Raw genomic sequence first — 20,150 nt, 5'->3', positions numbered from 1 at the left:
GAGAGGATATGGTCGGGGTGTGCGGGAAGGAGGTTTATGAAGGAGAGGATGTGGCTGGGATACGAGAGAAGGTGGATGATGCAGGAGAGGATGTGGCCGGAGTGTGAGGGAAGGAGGATGATAGAGGAGGAGAGGATATGGCCGGGGTGTGAAGGAAGAATTAGTAACTGATCAGCCATTAGGTCAGCGGTTTTCAACCGCTGTGCCACGGCACACTAGTGTGCCGTGGGCGGTTGTTAGGTGTGCCGCAGCGTGACAGCCCGCCGCCGGTCACATTATAGGACGGACCGGGCAGCGCTGCCGCTGAGCTCCTCAGGGAGGCTTAGACATGCCCGGAACATGCGTAGACGTGGCGGCATGACATCACAGGTCACGCACGCTGCGTTGCCTGTCTGTGAAGCCATTCACCCAGCCTTTAGAAGTCCTGCGGAGAGAGCCCGTCGTGGAGGAGGAGCTAAGAAGACGGGGACACGAAGAAGCTGATAGGGTAAGTGAATGGGGTGGGGGACAAACAATATTGGACACTGATGGGTACAAGAGGGGGGGGGAGAGCAGAATAACGGACACCGATGAGGAGGAGGCAGAGTAGAAGAGACACTGATTGGGAGGAGGGGGAAGAGAGCAGAGCAGACACCAAAGGGGAGGAGGTGGGGGAGCATAATAACACAGATGTGGAGAAGGGGATGTGCACAATAACATAGATGAGGAGGGGGGAGCACAAACACACAGATGGGGTGTAGGGAGGGGGATACCACAATAACAGATGGAAAGAAGGGGGGGGACAATAACAATGATGAGGGGCGAGCACAATCACACAGATGGGGAGAAAAGGGGACAATAACACAGATGGGGAGGAGGGGGGGGAGCAAAATAACAGACAGGGAAGTGAACCCAGTGAACCCTTCCCCTTCACTGCATTAGGTAGATCAGACTGCAGCCTAGGGCTTAAGTAAGCACCAACCCTCCTTATTGGGGTATAGCCTGAGCAATATTGGACAACTTTTACATGTACTCAGCTTCTCAAAGTACTTTCAGCTTCGTTACACTGTGGAATTGGCACGTCAGTATAGAGGAGCTGACATCTGGACTGTAAAGAAGATGCAGGGGTCTATTGACTAAGCCTTGGAGAGAGAGAAAGTGGATGGAGATAAAGTACCAACCAATCAGCTCCTGGCATTTTTCAAACAAAGTGACTCCATTCACTTTATCTCTCTCCACGGCTTAGTACATAGACCCCGCAGCGCGCATAGGATGGAGTTTTATGTTAAGTAGTTAATGCTAATAATAATAAGTATGATGCTGCATTGGTTTCGAGAGCTGATATTTCGAGGTAGATGGGAGTGTAGGGGGGATGTGGGTTGCAGGGCTATAGGTTTCATGGTATTGTTATGAGAAGGGACACTTAAGGGGAGATTCTAAAACCGACAAGTGGTGGTGTTGCCCATAGCAACCAACTAGATTCTGTTTATAATTTTCTATTATGCAATAGAGAAATGCTAGTTAGGATCTGATTGGTTGCTGTAGGCAACAGCTCCATTTTTCATTTTTAGAAGCTTTAGAAAATCTACCCCCTAGCCTCTCACATCAGCATTATGCTAGGTACTTATAGCATGAGACAACAGTGAAGTGAACTTGCCATCAGACCTCGCCTCCTCCACAGACTCCACCCCCCATTTAGGGCTGCTTCAGAAATTTCCCGGGCTGGTTTTCCATCCCAATCCGCCCCTGGAGGTAACTGTGCTTAAAATAGAGGTAAAATAACTACATTCTATAGAAATAAGTATCACTATTTGGTTATAATCTCAACTTTTTTATGACTTGCAGGACATTCAGAGGGAGTTCACTGACATGAGCCTGATGTTGGAAAGAAGGAGAGAACATTCCCAGCAAGTCGCCCCCTGAAAGAGGCAGAAATAAAATCTAGGAAAGAAGTAGAAGACCTAAGAGAAGAACTACAGAAGGTAAAAGCAGAGGCGAGGAGGCTGGCTGCATTGCTATGGGAGAACAAGAAGGTTCCGGCTATGGACGACGAGCTCACGATCGCTGAGGCAGCAAACAAAATCACAACAAGCTGCAAAAGCAATATAACAAATTGGTGTCTAAGCTAAAGAAGAAAGACCAGGAAATAGAGGGGATACACCATGAGATCGCTGCACTAAGGACACGGATGGATGACATCGGGGCAGCAAAAGATAAAGGAAATAATGCCCCTAGGTAATATCCGCCACTTACACTATTATACACAGTCTTACACTATTATACACAGAAAGGGTGCTTCCTATAGGACTACACCTGACTTTACTATACAAACACTGTGACTCCAATAAAGTTTGGTTATCCCACTACATACAGTTTCCTAATCATTTATACTTCTCAGTATTTCATTCATCTGTGTTTCAGCATATACTAAATTGAAGCTATTATCTGTTTTTTTGGTAACACACTGTCACTCACCACATATACTATTTCACTTCATTGTGAGCACTACTTAAGCTATCTACATACTATACAATGATGGGCCGATTTGACAATAATACGGTGATCGGCCTGATTTACTGTATAATGTGTATGAACGACCGTTTTAGTGTTTCGCCGATAAAATGATTAAAAAAAACGTCGACAAACGTATTCTTTCGCTTATCCGATCGATCAGCCAAGAACGAAAATCTCTGTCTCTATTTACCGATATTGAGCAGTATGTGTGCATTTTCCATAATCTGCTGATATTTCCCATGTTCTCCTGTCACTATGTCATCCTCCTTGTGGGCGTACATATGCAAAATGAGTGTGGTGTAGTGGAAAATCGGTTGCGTCTAATACAAAATGGCATAATGTGTAGCACAGATATTGGGGCTGGAAATTTGCTGAAAAATCGCCGTTTCTCGTCCCAAACAAATAAATCTGACTTTGTGTAGCTAGCTTAACACCTATCATCTAATACCACATTACTGGCTTCCTGCTTGGTGTACTTTGCTGATGCTTACATAAGCCTCATTAGTTGAAAAAATGTATTGTAGGGTATAGAGGGGTCAGTGTTATAGTGTAGGGTATAAAGGAGTCAGTGATGTAGTGTAGGATACAGAGGGGTCAGTGGTGTAATGTAGGGTACAGAGGGGTCAGTGGTGTAATGTAGGGTACAGAGGGGTCAGTGATGAAGTGGCGGGTATAGAGGGGTCAATAATGTATTGTTGGGTATAGATGGGTCAGTAATGTATTGTATGGAATAGAGGGGTCAGTAATGTAGTGTAGGATATGGAGGGGACAGTAATGTATTGTAGGGTATAGATGGGTCAGTAATGTATTGTATGGAATAGAGGGGTCAGTAATGTAGTGTAGGGTATGGAGGGGACAGTAATGTAATGTAGGGTATAGAGGGGTCAGTAATGTAGTGTAGGGTATAGAAGGGTCAGTTATGTAGTATAGGATATAGAGTATTGTGGTGTAGGAAGTAGAGGGGACAGTAATGTAGTGTAGGGTATAGAGGGGACAGTAATGTAGTGTAGGGTATAGAGGGGACAGTAATGTAGTGTAGGGTATAGAGGGGTCAATAATGTAGTGTAGGGTATAGAGGGGACAGTGATGTAGTGTAGGGTATAGAGGGGTCAGTGATGTAGTGTAGGGTATAGAGGGGACAGTAATGTAGTGTAGGGTATAGAGGGGTCAGTGATGTAGTGTAGGGTATAGAGGGGACAGTAATGTAGTGTAGGGTATAGAGGGGTCAATAATGTAGTGTAGGGTATAGAGGGGACAGTGATGTAGTGTAGGGTATAGAGGGGTCAGTGATGTAGTGTAGGGTATAGAGGGGACAGTAATGTAGTGTAGGGTATAGAGGGGTCAGTGATGTAGTGTAGGGTATAGAGGGGTCAGTGATGTAGTGTAGGGTATAGAGGGGTCAGTGATGTAGTGTAGGGTATAGAGGGGTCAGTGATGTAGTGTAGGGTATAGAGGGGACAGTGATGTAGTGTAGGGTATAGAGGGGTCAGTGATGTAGTGTAGGTTATAGCGGGGTCAGTAATGTAGTGTAGGGTATAGAGGGGTCAGTAATGGGGATGCAATCGGGAAACCGGCTGACGTGATCCCGACAGCTGGCTTCCCGACTGCTTTATCCCGGCGTGGTTTAAATGACAGGCGTTTATATCTAGACGCCTGTCATTTTCCCAACGCCGGGAGACAGGCGCCCGGCATCCCGATCGAAGGGATGCCGGGCACCGCGAGTGGGGGGGCGGAGGGTTAGGTTTAGCACACCCGGGGGGGACTTAGGGTTAGGCACCCCCCAACCCAAACCCCCCCCGGGAGGGTTAGGCTTAGGGGGAGAGAGGGTTAGGGTTAGGCATCCCCAGGGGGGACATAGGGTTAGGCACCCCCCTGGGGGACTTAGGTTTAGGCAGTGGGGAAGGGGGGGGTTAGGGTTAGGCACCTACAGGGGGATTAGGGTTAGGCACCCCTAAGGAGGGTTAGGGTTAGGGGGGTTAGGTTAGTGATTACTTACCTGAGGACGATCGGGATTTCCAGCGCTGTCGGGCTGCCGCTGCCGGGATCTGTTCAGCTGTCGGGCTGCTGCTGCTGGGAATCGAACCGCTGGCCATGCGGCCGGCGGTATTTCATACCGATTCCCAGTAATGTAGTGTAGGGTATAGAGGGGTCAATAATATAATGTAGGGTATAGAGGGGACAGTGATGTAGTGTAGGTTATAGAGGGGTCAGTGATGTAGTGGATGGTATAGAGGGGTCAGTAGGGGTCAGAGCCGAGTGTTGGACTTAATTATACAATGCAGCACCCGGCTCCTGTCACTGAGGGGGAGTCTGCACCTTGCTGTCACCCCTCGGTAGGTGACACCCGGGTGCGGTCCACACCCCCCTTGTGACGCCACTGGTCAGTAGTGTAGGGTATCGATGGGTCAGTAATGTAGTGTAGGGTATAGAGGGGTCAGAAAAAATACTAATTTCAAGTACTTATTATTAAATTAAGACACAAAATGCAGGAAAAAGTACACAATCTGGGTAAAAAAAAAAGGTCAAATACGAGTGATCCACAACATGTCTTACGTATAATTATTCTTAAACGGAGATGTTCTATTTTTGTATGGGGGGAGGGCGCCAAAGGAAATTTTCACCCTGGGCTCCGCTAGAACCAGCTCTGTAAATGATAAAAGCAAAATCTCCCCCCTTCCCCAATACTAACAAATCCCCTAGTGCAGGTGGCTGCAGCCTGTCTTCCCTGATATTACATGTGTGACTATGCCCTGAGGTCTCCTTACACTTATCTGACCCATTGGGGCGCAGGATATTGCTGAACTGTGATCCATCAGCTCTTCTACTATCATCCAGTCTTCCTATAAACTGGGTGACTGTCACCTGAATAGTAATCATCTCACATCAGCTGGACTCTTATTACACTCTGCTTGGACCTACTACCACAGTGTTAGTGGGTTTCTCACCTGCAGGACCTGTGGTCTCCATGCTCCAGCCCTCTCTCCTTGATTACCTTTGACTTACTCCAGGCCGCTGGACTCCATCAGTAACCATCATTGGGTGCTTGCAGCAGAGAACAACAGTGTATGCCGACCGCGGCTGTGATCTGCATTGCATGGCTCCCTTAGTGACTGGGTGCATATTGCAGCACCTGCCTTCCCACTCCCAGCTGCCTCTGCTGGCTATGCGGCTCCCATGTTCCACAAGCTGTGTCTTGACTCTTGGTGCCAGTGTAGGATGAGTACAGCTCCCATATCTGCTGTGCTGTTTTTAATAACTTTATAATTCTATTTATTCTTATTAAAATAGGGTTTTTATACACATTCATTTTATTTAACATTTGGCTCTTTTTAACAGTGCAAATAGCTTGTGCTGTTGCAGTAATTTATATAATATAATACTCAGGGACGTAACCAGGTATTTAAAGGCCCCATAGCAAGTTTGTAAGGGCCTCTATGTACCACCCAATGGTAAAAATGTATACAATACATGTAACTCTGACAAGGAAGATGTGCCCCCCTAAGCTCTGGGCCCATAGCAGCTGCACCCCTTGTACCTATGGTAGTTACACCTATGCTGCCTTCTAACAGGAGCTTTATCAGACACCAAAAAATAATGTATTTATCCATGCTTCAAAATAAAAGAAATGCTGCAGTGCATGCAGGAGAATGTGATGGTTCCCAAGTATTACCATTTCATTTATACTCCTATTTCCATATCAGCTTTTTACTCTCTGTATAGAACATAAAAAACTGTCTGTTGTCTTCTTTGGCCCCATTATTGGTGTAGGACCAATGACATCTACAATAGCTCTCAATTTTTGCCAATATTTATTTGGATTTTTTCTGCCATTTGTTTGGAGTCTCCTTGAATCATAACTGTGAAAATGAGCAATGTAAATGCTTTTAGCACTAAACACTCCTGAATTTAGAGGCTCTTTAAAAGATTTATATCCCAATTACAAGTTGTATAAACCTTTTAACTATCTGGGTGTTGTCATCACTGTTTGACCCCACGGCGGATGTTCAAACAGGACTTTCAGTACTTTGATACCCATCTTTGGTGCAGTCATATATAAATATTTTCAAAAATGTCCTATTTCTCAGACTTTGTGATTTTATAAATCGATGCTGCTTAATATAAATAATTTCATATACTAGATGGGATCCTCTTTTGTTATAGACTGATGCCTGTAACCTCTGTGGCTGGCTGGGGTACACTATGGGAGTCTTGGACCTTATCTGTCTCTTTATTACCTGTACATGAGGCTGCCATGTGCTCTATGATGCATCAGTATCAAACTTTCCAAAGTATGTACAAGAGTGTATAATACAATATATTGTACAGCATGTAAGCTTCGAGGTATAGACATGCCAACATATGAATGCAAATCTTTTGAGATGTAGTTGCCTTATTTATTCATGTAGAGGTAATTTCCAAATATACAAGACAATTGGAATAGAAAATACACAGTGATTTAAGGTTTCTGAGAATAAAACAAAACTGCTAGGTGCCTCCTAAGTATGGTAAATACTGTGATCTCAGTACGAGAAGAAAGTGTATTATTGTTCTTGATTCTTATTTCTTAATTTTTTAATAATACTTATTATTATGCCTGCCAAATGATGTTGGAGACCACCAAATATGTTTATATAGATCCCTAGGAGTTTGCAGATTTTTATCATTCTGCTATAATCGAGTCTACGTTATGTTCTTCGGTTATAGTCTGGTTTGGCTCAGCAAGGGAATGAGATAGGCTTAGGAGCCAAACGGTTGTGAGAACAGCGGAAAGTTTTATTGTGGTAGGTCTCCCTCCTGTTCCGGAGTTGTACCTGTCTTGGGTGAGGAAGCAGGCAAGTAATATTGTAAGGGATCAGTCATATCCTGATTGTTCCCTGTTCCAACTGCATCAGTCAGGCAGGTGCTACAGAGCACTGCCTGCAAAACCTTCTAGACATCAAAACAGTTTCTTAGCGCAGGCCATTCGCTTGTTGAATAAGTGATGGAAGGGACTGCTTAGTCTAGTAGTATTGTTTTAAAAATAGGATAAATTTCTTTTATTGTCTGTTATTATTTATGTATTGTCTTATGTATGTGATTGGAATGTGAGTTGTTTATTTATGTGAGTTTCTGGCGTGCAGTAAACCAGAGTTAAATTCCTGGTATAAAGCTGTATACTTGGCCAATAAAGTTGATTCCGATTCTGATTGCTGTCTGTGCCTAGATGGGCAGCAAGTATGCCGAGGTAGTTCTAGAGGCCCTATCAGCTGAAGGGGTAATCAATAATATAAGGGGTTGCGTTTTTCAACTTTGCTGTCTATTCTTTATTTGGAATTGAGAAAAGCTACAAACAAAGAAACAAAGTTGTTAAAGCTAATGGTATTAATTATTAAGCATTAATATAGTTACATTTTCAAGTTAATAAATTAGCAGGTTACTAAAATAAGTACATTTACCTTGTGGTTTTTTTCTGATCATATTGATTATCAAAATGTAATATTAGGACTGCCAAACAGAAATGTGAACACTTTATACATAATGAACAACTATCCCTGTTTGGATACAAAACTTCTTGTGCCCAATTTCTTTCTCTATTTTCCAGGTCTGGTGTAAGCATGTGATGGGATAAACTTTTACATTGAATCCCAAAAATTCATGTTTGGCTCTTAAATTGAAAACATCCAAGATTTATAAAACTAGTATGCAGATTAGTTATTGATGTGCATTCACAGCTGTGTATTATAAAGTTTGTTTTATAATCATTTGCTCCCAAACCCTCCTGTGGTGCATTTGAGTGGGTGCAAACACAAGGAAAAGCAGATTTCTTTAAAATATAATGGTCAATGAAAACTAAAGATGAAATAGTCTTTCCTTTGCATCAAACACCTGCCAACAGACAGTTTACATTAATTTATTGATTTTTATGCATATTAATTTATTTATTTGTATACAGTATATCTTGCAACAACTTTCTCTAAGATATATTCTTTCATTTTTTTCGCTACTTTTTGTTGTTTTCTCCAGTCACCCATTATATCTAAGCAATAGTCTTTTTTTTTTCTCTTCTGTTTTGCCCCTGGATATGATGCAGAGCTGCTCAGTGAATATAACTGTATCCACTACACAATGTTTGTTTATTGGTCTTATAGCCAAGCAATGCAAAGGAAAACGGATAAAACAATGTATTTAATATAGTTGCAGATGGCTATGCATAAACCCCAGATATTAGAGGAGTTTCACCTTCTAGGTAAATTTACTAAAGTGAGAGTTTTTAGAAGTGGAAATATTGCCCATAGCAACCAATCAGATTATACTTAACATTTAACTAGCACCTTCTAGAAGATAATAGCTAGAATCTGATTGGTTGCTATGGGCAACATCTCCACTTCTAAAAACTCTCACTTTAGTAAATTTAGCCCCAAGTGTCTTTACCCATTTATTACCCTGGTATTCATGTTTATAATAAGTGTACATATTTCAAGTAGTACGCTGACATTCTCCTATAATCTATAAATGTAATGGATTCATTTTATTATTCGTTACACATGTAATACGTTGAACTTGATTTATTACCATGACTGTTGTTATGTTAAACTTGTAAAATAAAGTATCCGTTACAGGGGGCAAATAAAGGGCCTACAACATCAATGGCAAGTTCCTGCCTGCCAGAATTTTCCTGACAAAACACCCACCTACCCTGCCCCCCCTCCTCCCTACACATGTGTCGCCCCCTGCCTCCCTCCCCAACCTGTAATCAATTCTTCTCTCTTCCCCACTGTCTATCTTAGGCGGCTTGTATTCAAACAGCCAGGTTTATGTTTTGGTCTTCAATATCTCCTTACATAACTGAGAGGTCACATGAAAAACAAATAAAAAAATAAAATTTTGCCCTTTTCTATATGACTCACCTCTGCACCTTTCTGTCATTACAAGCTGCAGATCTTCAGTGCGTAACTGGCACAACAGTGACTTCCAGTGGCAGATCCCTTACATTTCAGCCATGGACATACACACCTAGGTTATCTCTTGAAATGCAGGTCATGTAGAATGAGATTTGTATTGAGCATGATTCTAAGGGGTATACTTACTAAAGTGCGAGTTTTTAGAAGTGGAGTTGTTGCCCATAGCAACCAATCAGATTCTACTTCACCTTGATAAAGATCCATTGAGGATTGAAACAGCGTTGGTGCTGAGATTTGTTGGCATCCATAGGACAATCACAGAGACCTGGACTTCATTTCATTTGTAGGTATGCAGTAATTCTAATGCAGGTTTAAGAGTAGACCTTTTTACCTGCAGAGTGATATATTGCATATTTGTCTCCATTCTTTTCCATCAAAAATTGACTTTGGACTCTGTTGTGAACAGCTACAGTATACTGAGACTTTCCTGATTGTGCCAATTGGCTTTTCTTACACATCATATACTATTTCGTTTGGAATTAAATATAGTTTTTTAGTCAATGCCTGTGTGAGATGAATAACGGATACCATCAAGTATAAAGAAACCATTATGTGCGGATCCCAGTCATTGTTTATGTGAGTTGGGTACACTTTACTATGTAACTACTTTGGTGTTTTACACGGTGCAGTATATACAAAGAAAAGAAACCTGTATGTATATTTTCCACATACACTTGAAGTGAGTTTTCGGTATGCTTGCATATAGAAATAGCGGTGGCAAGGCCCTTTTCTCTTTTGGTATACATCTTTGACTATAGGAGTATCATCCCACATTTCCTTTTCTAGAGCACAAGGGGGATATAAGCAATGCTTCACATTAGTTCCCTCTCTTGTTTATTTTTCATACCCCCTACCACATTTGGGAGTAACTTTGAATGAGAGGAAGGAGTTGTTTGACGGACTTCGGAATACTACAAGCCTTATGCTCTGGACTGTTTAGGTTTGAAAAAATCCATTTATTTTATCGATCTATGGCCCGTATTCAATTAGACGCGAAAAGCAGAGATCCGCGGAAAAATATCGCCGATCTCGGCTTTTCACGTGGCGGAAATTTATCTCCGTATTTAATTCCATCCGCTTTTCGCTTACGCGGAAAGTCAATGCAATGTAATAGGCGCAAAAGATTCACCTCTGAATAGCAGGTGAAAAGTGAACAATTTTTATTTTGGGGTGCAAAGGTGGGGAAACTACTCAGAACCCTTGGGACAGCCCACCTAAAGAACAACTGTGTCAAAGAATTCTGAAAAAAAGTTAACACCCCAAAAAAGTACTTTCATTTTGGGGGCGAAAAAGTAAAAGTGTGGGGACAAGCATAAAAACTAGCAAAATAGACTTTTTAAGGGTCTGCAAGGATGGGTCAGGTGTTTTTATGATTGCAGGTGCTTGCAACATGTGGGTTTTTCACGTTTTTTTTAACTTTCACTTTTGAGACTTTAAACTATGCTTGCACCCATTTTCAAGTACCCCAAATTTGACAGAACTACTTATTTTCTCCCAAAAATACTGCTTAATGCCATTCTTCACCACTTGTGCAAAGACGCTAATAAGAAGCTATTGAAACAACTTAAGTACCCCAAATAGTTTTTATTAGGGCTATTCGGGCACATCTACATTGATCCCCAATGTTAGTGCATCTTTTTGGGTGGTTCAGGCTGATTTCCCCGTTTTTGACAGCACTTTCCGCCTGTTTCGACTTTGTGGCTTGTCTTTTTCGCGTGGCTTGGAATTGAATAGCGCGAATAGTGGGGGCACGCACGATAAATTTCCACATCCAACACATGCGATGTAGGCAGAAATTCGGGCAGGCAAAACTTTAAAGCGGACGCAAAACTAATTGAATACCGCCCTATGTGTCTGTATCGCCTTCAATCTTCTCCTTAAATTATTGTATGCATTTGTCTATATACCTGATATGGGCAGGAATCAAGGAGTAGGATTGGGCTGACACAGTGTATTGCACCAGAATTCTTCTAGAAAAGAAGAGCTAGAATCTGATTGGTTGCTATGGGCAACAACTCCACTGGTAAATACCCGCACTTTAGTAAATGTACCCCTAAGACTGTATTTTGTGTTTTCCAGCGGATTTTGATGTTTAGAAATGACTTTATTGGAACTGGAGACCTGAACCACTTCTTTCGTTTGCTTTTTAGAAATCCCACAATATTGCTCCAAAAGGACACACACAAGTCACTTTAAAAAAAAGTTTAGAACACGTCCTGACTCACCATGTCTCTGAAAACTCTCTTAAATTGCTTCTGTGTTGTCTCTAATGTCAATGTTGCTAATTTTAATCTGGTTTCCCATGTATTCATGTATAATTGTGTTGTTTATTCCTGGTACGGCACTGAGACCCCTTGTGGCGCCATATAAATAAGAGATAATGTTATTGCTCTCCTATAATGTATAAATAAAGAAAACTACATTCTCACTACTACACAGCTAAGTGATTACCTCACCAGTCTCTCATTATAAGTTTAATATACACGGAAGAGCATAAAAGTATTAACATTACTTGTAGTGGCACACGAGGAGTAGGTGCAGGGGCAGAACTATGGGAGACAATGGAGGTGCCTGCCGCCTGGTGCCAGCACTGAAGGGGCACATCCTCCATTGCCCACAATATATTCATCCCACTTAGGACTGTAAATAATTACCAGGAGTGTACCGTCACGGCCACCCAATACATGGCACCTCTTCCCGGCACCTGAGAAGCTACCATAAAGAAAGATAGATATGAGATATATAGATAGATATGAAATATACAGATAGATATGAGATTATCTATATATCTCTCATATCTATCTATCCATCTCTCATATCTATCTATCTATCTATCTATCTATCTATCTATCTATCACCTGATAGCAGGGCCGCCATCACAAATTGTGGGGCCCGGGACTGAAAAAATAGGCAGGGCCCCCCCCACCCAGCCTGGGAAATTTCTGGAGGCAGTCCTAATTGGGGTGGTGTCTCATTGAACCTGCTTCAGGTCAGAGTGAAATACTCGCCCACCCACCTGGCAACCGAGGGTGGTTAATCCTGTCAATAGATATATATATATCAGGACTGTTGGCTCTCTTAGGACTTATACACATCAATAAATTACGCTATAAGGGGCTCCTTTGCTCCAACGATATGGATAAAGCTTTGGATTAAAACCGAAATGTTAGAACAAAGGAGCCACTTATAGCGTTATTTATTGATGTGTATAAGTCCTAAGAGAGCCGACGGTCCTGGTTTATATTTTCACAAGTTTGTTGTGTGGAGGGCACCTGGGCATACATTCCTGGGAGTCAATGTGGTTCATTTTATATATATATAATTCACAGCATATATATATATATATATATATATATATATACACATACACACACGTTAAAAAATACATATATATATATATATATATATATATATATATATATACACATAAATATATATATATATATTTATATATATATAGCCTTTGACCCCTCCGAACAACTCTTCAGCCCCACTCCTTATATGTTTGATATTCTCTCCCCCCTCACCTTGTATACTAGTCCATACATATTTTCTCCCCCGGCAGCCGGCATTTTCCTTGGGGTCCCCCAGTGTTGCGGCACTGTCATTGTCGCCAGAGGAGGGAAGCCAGCAGGGACAGATAGGTGCGGGCGGCAAGAGGGAAGTCAGCAGGGACAGATGGAGGGCACCTGGCACCTGTAGCCAATCAGACGGGCAGAAAAGCTGGTTAGCCTCTTCGGAGCATCTGCGCATGTTCAGAAGCAGGGCTGTAGCAAGAACGCTCCAGCCCTGCTTCTGCATATGAACACAGCCATGCTCCGTAGAGGCTAAACACTGCCCGAACGGAGTTCTGTTGCTGGCCCAGTTGTAGGAGCAGCCGGGCCCTCCCTCTTTGTCTGAGTGTGCGGGCCCGGGACTCCAGGCCCGGCTGTCCCCCCCCTGATGGCGGCCCTGCCTGATAGATAGATAGATATACCCAATTTGTATTTTCTCTTCTTTTTTTTAAGGGGGGGCACCAAATTATAACTTGCCTCCGGGTATCTGGGATGAACTTACACCACTGGGTAGGTAGGGGGGTCTGAGTACCTAGAACCCCCCCTGACTGACTACAATCAGAGCCCTGCCCCCTTGTGGCGTAATAACATGATTGGTGGATTTCATTTTGGCTCTGCCCCTTCCCTACATTCGCAAATTGCGGCATTATGCTGTGAGAGGGTAGACATAATAATGACATTTGCCGGTGCTGCCCCCAACAAGAGGAAGGAAAGTGGGTGTGTGTATTAAAAAAAATAAATAAATATGTATGTATATATATATATATATATATATCTCACACTTTCATTCAGAGGACAGATTCAAGACAGCAGCTCTTTTTGGGGGGCATGACCAGGCAAATTGCATTATTAGGTCCTACCCCTCATGGCATAATGTATATATAGAAAACACCCCCATCCCCACAGAGATCCTGCGTTTGCCCCTGACTTGTATGAACAATTTGTGAGGTGTTTTTTTCCAATATAAAAAAATAAAAGTATGTTCCTGCTAATAAACATTTACAATGATTTAGAAATGAAAAGCAGTTCCAAGAATAGAAAGAACACAGTTTAACCTCAACTTCAAGACACATCTGGCTTATGGTAGCCATCCACATATGCTCTCCGCTATCTTCATGTTATGTATATATTCCTCTTAATGTAAATACACTGCAGGTGGTAATTTTTTATTTTGTGTATGAAAATTTAATTGCAGAGATCAAACACTATAAATATTGTAACATCTGCGACACATCTGTACTGCGATGTATCTCTGCCAGATCTTTTCAAGGGAGCTGCAAATCAAACAGAGATGGACTGCATATAGTATCAGATATTACAGATATCACTTGTGATGTGTTGAATTTGGATGGAAGCTTGCACTGCTTGATGACGTGGTCCCCTGGAAGCCATGGAGAGAATTAAGTGTTTAGGTTTATAGCATAAGCTCGTAATAAAGATCTCACTACTTTTTCTTTTAGGGGATAATCTAAACAGTGATCTACATCTTGTATTGACACACTGGTGAATATTTTTGATTCTGCGTTCATCACTATGTGCACATGGATTCAAAGGTTTGGGGGGTCACCTTAGACACTGATCGGTCTATTTAAGCCTTAGAGAGAGAAAAAGTAAACAGATAAAGTACCAACCAATCAGCTTCTAACTCATTTCTCAAACACAGGGGTCTATTTACTAAGCCTTGGATGGAGTTAAAGTTCCAGCTAATCAGCTCCTAACTGCCATGTCAGGCTGTGTTTGAAAAATGACAGTTAAGAGCTGGTTGGCTGGTACTTTATCTCCATCCAAGGCTTAGTAAATAGACCACACAGCCCGTAAAGTGACAGGAGCTGATTGGTTGGTACTTTATCTCTCTCCAAGACTTATTGAATAGACCCCTAAATACGTGATTTGATGCCCCAGCAAAACTGCCACATACAGCCCCAGACATGAAGAAGAGATAGCCAGTAGCTTCTTAGGTGTAATACTGCTAGCTGCTGCTCTTAATGTCAGCGTTACACTGGGAGAGTGGTGTTTGGCTTAGGGCTATGATGCCACAGCCAGTATTGCAGTCCCAGGAGAACAGATCATGCGCAGCAGTGGTTGACACAACTACAACTTCAAGGAGCACAAAACGCCAACAAAACAAAAAAATATTTGATGTGTCTCACCAAAATATCTTGTTGCTGCACTTCTCTTGCCAGCAGGTAACATAGATAGAGAGAAGTGGGAGTAGACAGAATGCCATGATGTAATAATATATATAACAGAAGGATAACTAAAGAAAAAATATGTTTTTCTACCAGTTCTTTTAGCCGATTCTCCACAACTTTTCTGTCTGTTGTCACAGTTATGATTGATCTCTATAGTAAACATGTCTATATAGCACACACTCTAGAGCACAGGTTCTCAAACTCGGTCATGTTTCCAGGTCTCCTCACAGAATCACAAGTGAAATAATTAGCTCCACCTGTGGATTTTTTAAAATGTGTCAATGAGTAATGACTACACCTGTGCACCTGCTGGGTGACCTGGAAAACGTGACCTGTGTGGGGTCCTGAGGACCGAGTTTGAGAACCGCTGCTCTAGAACTTATACATGGGCCTATTTTCCATCCTGTGCTACCGTGTGTACTATGAACAAATTTGCCAATTAACCCTATGATAACCATTCAAAATTGCATTGAAATATAGTGTACTTGGCTAGAACTGCTGGAGGAGAAATGTAGGTTCCTTACTACAGTGTGTAGCAAACTGCAGCTTAAACTTTTGTTGACCTTGAACAGAGGTTCCCACACTCCGCTATTTCAGTCCAGGTTTTAAGGATATCCACGCTTGAGCACAGGTGACTTAATTACTACCTCTGCCAATTTGATTTAATTATCTGAGCTCAAGCGTGGATATCCTTAAAACCTAGACTTTAATGGCGGAGATTTGGAACATAGGATCTAGAACATAGGTTCTACAATTTGTGTGTACGCACATCGTACACAATCATACACACATTTTCTACTCACAGCATCCTGCCAGTACATTTTCACCAACATTTTGTGTGTCTCCGCCGCCAATTTACCCAATTTGAAGCAGAATTTAATCTTTTGTCATTGCTCTATTGCTGTTCGACGCACACTGCTCGGCACACTCTATTGAAATTAATGCAATGGCAGTGCGGTGGCAGCCTCGGGCAAAGCCCGACTGAGGGCAGGTCCAGACATGTCCATGCATGTAAACGCGCATGAGCGACCTTGTTGCAAGCATTGCATGCAGATATATCAGACCATTCACCAAACTTTTTAGACAGATCTCGTAGATGTATAGTTCATTCTCTTGTCATTATTAGAAATCTTGTATATAGCACATTTACTGCTGTTATATATAGTGGTACCTGAATATTTTATCGAATAGCTATTATGCACATTACAAATGTTTTGTACATTTTCGGTGTACAAATAACACAAATGGGCCATCAGCGGTACCCAGATGGAAAATGATTGAGAACCACAGATTTAGAACAATGCTAGTAGATTTAAAGCCTAGAAGAACAGACCACTAAATTGTAATATGAACAAAACTATAAATACTTTATTGGTTTACATTTTACATTATAGAGTTACTGATGGTACTTGACGTTAATTACTTCCACTGTCATAAAGATAAATACAATATATAATGTGTAAATAAATATACATGTGGCAGCAAGTTAATGTCTGGACTTAATTTTATACTTTGTCTTATGGACAAATCTTCCAAAAAAGCATATTTTTCAGCTGACTGAGTTTATTGTGTGTAAGTTTTGCTACATAATTGCTCTTAAGCATGGCTAACTTAGCATAATGCAGGAGGGATTACAGCTAAACGATAGAAAACTGACAAACGAAAGGCAATACATCTTTGCAGTTTTTGTCAAACCACTTGCCAATAGCGACGGCAGACAAAGACGCACAGTTCTCCTTTTTACCACCGTCAGGCTGGGTGGTTATCCCACTCTCCCAATGTTTAAAGGAAATGCGGTTCCCGGTCATATCGACCCAAGTTCCCTCATTAGCCATGTCATTGATGCCTATCCAGATCTCAGACCCTGAACCTAAACTCCTGCGCACGTATTCGTACAGTAAGTCATTTTCATCTCCATTATCTGCTGTACTCAGGATCCCCCCTTGTGCGATGCAGACATCACTGGCTTGGTGGTAGTTCTTTGGCTCGGAAAAGGACAGGAAACATTTGTTGAGAGCCTTTGTGCCCTTCAAACAAACTGAAAAGACAACACAATCAGTTATTTAATACAGTAAATGTAGTCTAAGTTGACTGGTATTAATTGTAACTTTGTACAAGGCTCGTATACATAGAGATATGCCTCAGATATAAAGTTGGTTGGGAACAAACTGGGCCTATTTCCTCCAATGCACAAACAGGATGGGTGAGCCTCGGCCTACTAACTATTTTCTAGAATTTGGGAATATAGACTAGAAATTGCTTTCTTGTCCTGAGGGCTGTTCTTACAGAAACTGCCAAATCCAATTCCCATGGACTAGAGAGAGCTGTTGGGTATAGATAAAAATGCATACAAATGTGTTCTCATAGACTGTGGCTTCAGTCAAGCCAAACTGCCTCCTCTCAACAGGCCAGGTCAAGGATGACCCAGCCGTGAGGTGGTCTCTCTCTTAATGGGCGAGATGTAATAGGGTCAGAGTTCTAAAATTGTCGAAGTTTAGCAGTAAACTCTCACATTTTTAGAATTCGGATAATGTAATAGAATGTGAGAACATGCTAAATCGCATGTTTCTGCCATTCCCACAACTCGCAATGGCAAAACACGCATCCAGATGTTTTGCCATTGTTAACATACAACTCGCCCTATGTAATATTGTCAGAGTTGTAAAGACACACAAAATGTGTGCGCTAAACGTGGGAAAAAATAGACCTCTCTCAGACTAGCGAGTCTAGCCTGAGCAGGTGCGTGTTAGACAGAAGCCTTCACATATAAGTGTGATCCGTGAAGGCTTCTGCCTTGGTAAAAGAAAGTGAATAGTTAAACTAAAAAAAGACGTGCAGGCCCCATCAAAATCATAACCAGCCCTGGGCTCTTTCAGACCTGTTCTGGTTCTTAAAATACAGTGGAAAAAATCCATATGGTTTCCCTGTATTTTCATCAACCAGCACCAGGCTCAGTGAGCAGGTCCTGGTTGTGCAAATACGGGGGACAAAATGAGTAGGGGTTCTCCACAACCTGCACCGGACTCTTTCTAGTGGGAGTGTAATGCCACAGCCAGGGTACCCTATCACCTGGTCCCAATAAAAGGGTTCTCCCTCTCTAGGGCAGCCCAGGCCTGGGCTGATAAACCGGGCTATCCCTGGCACCCCTGGTTGATTGTGTAAAAATAGAATGATTAATATGGTCTTTTACTGGAGAACTAGAGGTCCCAGCAAGTCTCCCCCGCTTGCTGGTGCTTGGGGAACCTCAACCTTTAGTAACCTAGTGGTTCCCACCATTTGTCAATGGTGGGAACCGCTCATTGGCTGAGCGAGCCCTCATTTACGATGTACCAACCTTCGAGGGCGGTAGCTGTCTGTGGGCTCTAGTTTTTTCGTTTTTTTTTTTTTTCCATAGGCATGGATGCCTAAGTGAACTGGAACCAAGGGGTAGGGAAGTATGGATTTTTTTTTTTACAGGTGTCATGGATGCTACTGAACAAGTGGATTTTAATGGTTACAGCAGTGGTTCCCAAACTGTGCACAGTGGCACCCTGGGGGGCCTCGGGACACTTGCAGGGGTGCCTCAGGATGGTAGTCCATGTAATGTAAATATGTGGACAAACAGAAGCGCAAACCTGTCCATCACCACATAACTGAACCGAAGGATGACAAATAAAAACATTTTACTTCACTTTACTACATTTTCTCTGAATTTCTCAATAATAATCTTTTGGCTTAGGGGTGCCGTGAAAACAATGCTGATAGTCTAGGGTGCCGTGATTCAAAAAAAGTTTGGGAACCACTCGGCTACAGGGATTTTAGGTGTCCTGTGTTTATTTTAATATTTCTTTTGCAGGTGAACTAGAGGTACCAGTGGGCCCTTAATGCCCCTCATGCTGGTACTTGTGGTTCTCCAAGTACCAGCATTCAGGGGAGTTCTCCAGTAACAGACAATATTAATCATTCTATTTTTTACACAATCAACCCGGCACCCACCGCCCAGGGCTGCCGGAGATAGTCCTGGGCTATCAGCCCAGGCCTGGGGTACCCTGGAGAGAGGGAAACCTTTTATTGGCCTGACTAGTGGTCAGGTGTAAATGCTTTGGCCAGGGGACCCGGTGAAAGGGTACCCCGGCTGTGGCATTACACCCCTGCTAGAAAGAGTCTAGTGTTGGTTATGGAAAATACAGGGGACCCCTACTCATTTTGTCCCCTGTGTTTCCACAACCAGGACTGGCTCAGAAAAGCCTGGTGCTGGTTGTGCTTTTAGGGGGCATCCCACGTCTTTTTTTTTTTTTTTAAATGTATTACTATTTTTTTACGCACAGAAGCCTTCACAGATCTCACTGATCTGCGAAGGCTTCTGTATAACTCGGACCTTGTAATGAAAGTCGCATTACAAGGTCTGATTTTTCATACGAGGAAACTCGCACTCTTTCGCACAATGTAACAGCCTCCAACTCACAAGGTTGCAGACTATTACATTTGCCAAGTTGTGGGACAAACTTGGACCTTTAAATGCGCGAGAACATCGGAATTTGTCTCGCACATAAAACTAGGACCCTATTAAATTGTGCCCAAAATGTGCATGTTATTGATAAGACAACTGGAAGCAACAAACTATTTTGCTATATTACACTGATCAATTTGATGTGCGAATGAGTGATTCTGTATAAGAAGTGCTATGATGCAGTGGCCTCTGATTTTTCTCACACCAAGTTCCATTGTGCTTCATCTGCGACTTTGTATGTCTCTAGTACACTGTAAGTGGTATTTTGCTGTCTCTTGGATGTAAAGATGATGATACACTACACCTCACGGAGCGGCTCAGTTGTGCTGGGCGTCTCGCGCCATATAGTGTATAGATGCTAGGTGTATGAGGACACATCTGTATACTGTATATTGGCAGTACTTGTCATCAGTGATATTACTGTAACAGAACATTTCAGTAATTGAGCACAAAGTATTAACACCAATAGTACACACATGTA

General features: G+C 42.3%; 1 protein-coding gene across 1 annotated transcript in view; it reads right to left on the bottom strand.

The window, feature by feature from the left end:
• Window positions 1-16,528: 16,528 nt before the first annotated feature.
• CLEC3B (C-type lectin domain family 3 member B) overlaps window positions 16,529-20,150 on the bottom strand; it is a 28,895-nt gene continuing 25,273 nt past the window's right edge. The window contains exon 3 of the mRNA XM_088463927.1: window positions 16,529-17,218. Coding sequence (XP_088320053.1) covers window positions 16,818-17,218 — 401 coding nt within the window. The 3' untranslated portion in view covers window positions 16,529-16,817. The remainder of the gene's footprint in view (window positions 17,219-20,150) is intronic.

Source organism: Taudactylus pleione, unplaced genomic scaffold (assembly GCF_031769625.1).
Source record: "Taudactylus pleione unplaced genomic scaffold, aTauple2 ptg000053l, whole genome shotgun sequence".
Classification (NCBI taxonomy): Eukaryota; Metazoa; Chordata; class Amphibia; order Anura; family Myobatrachidae; genus Taudactylus; species Taudactylus pleione.
Note: the sequence above shows the minus strand (reverse complement) of the source record. Positions and strands in the feature narration are given on the sequence as shown.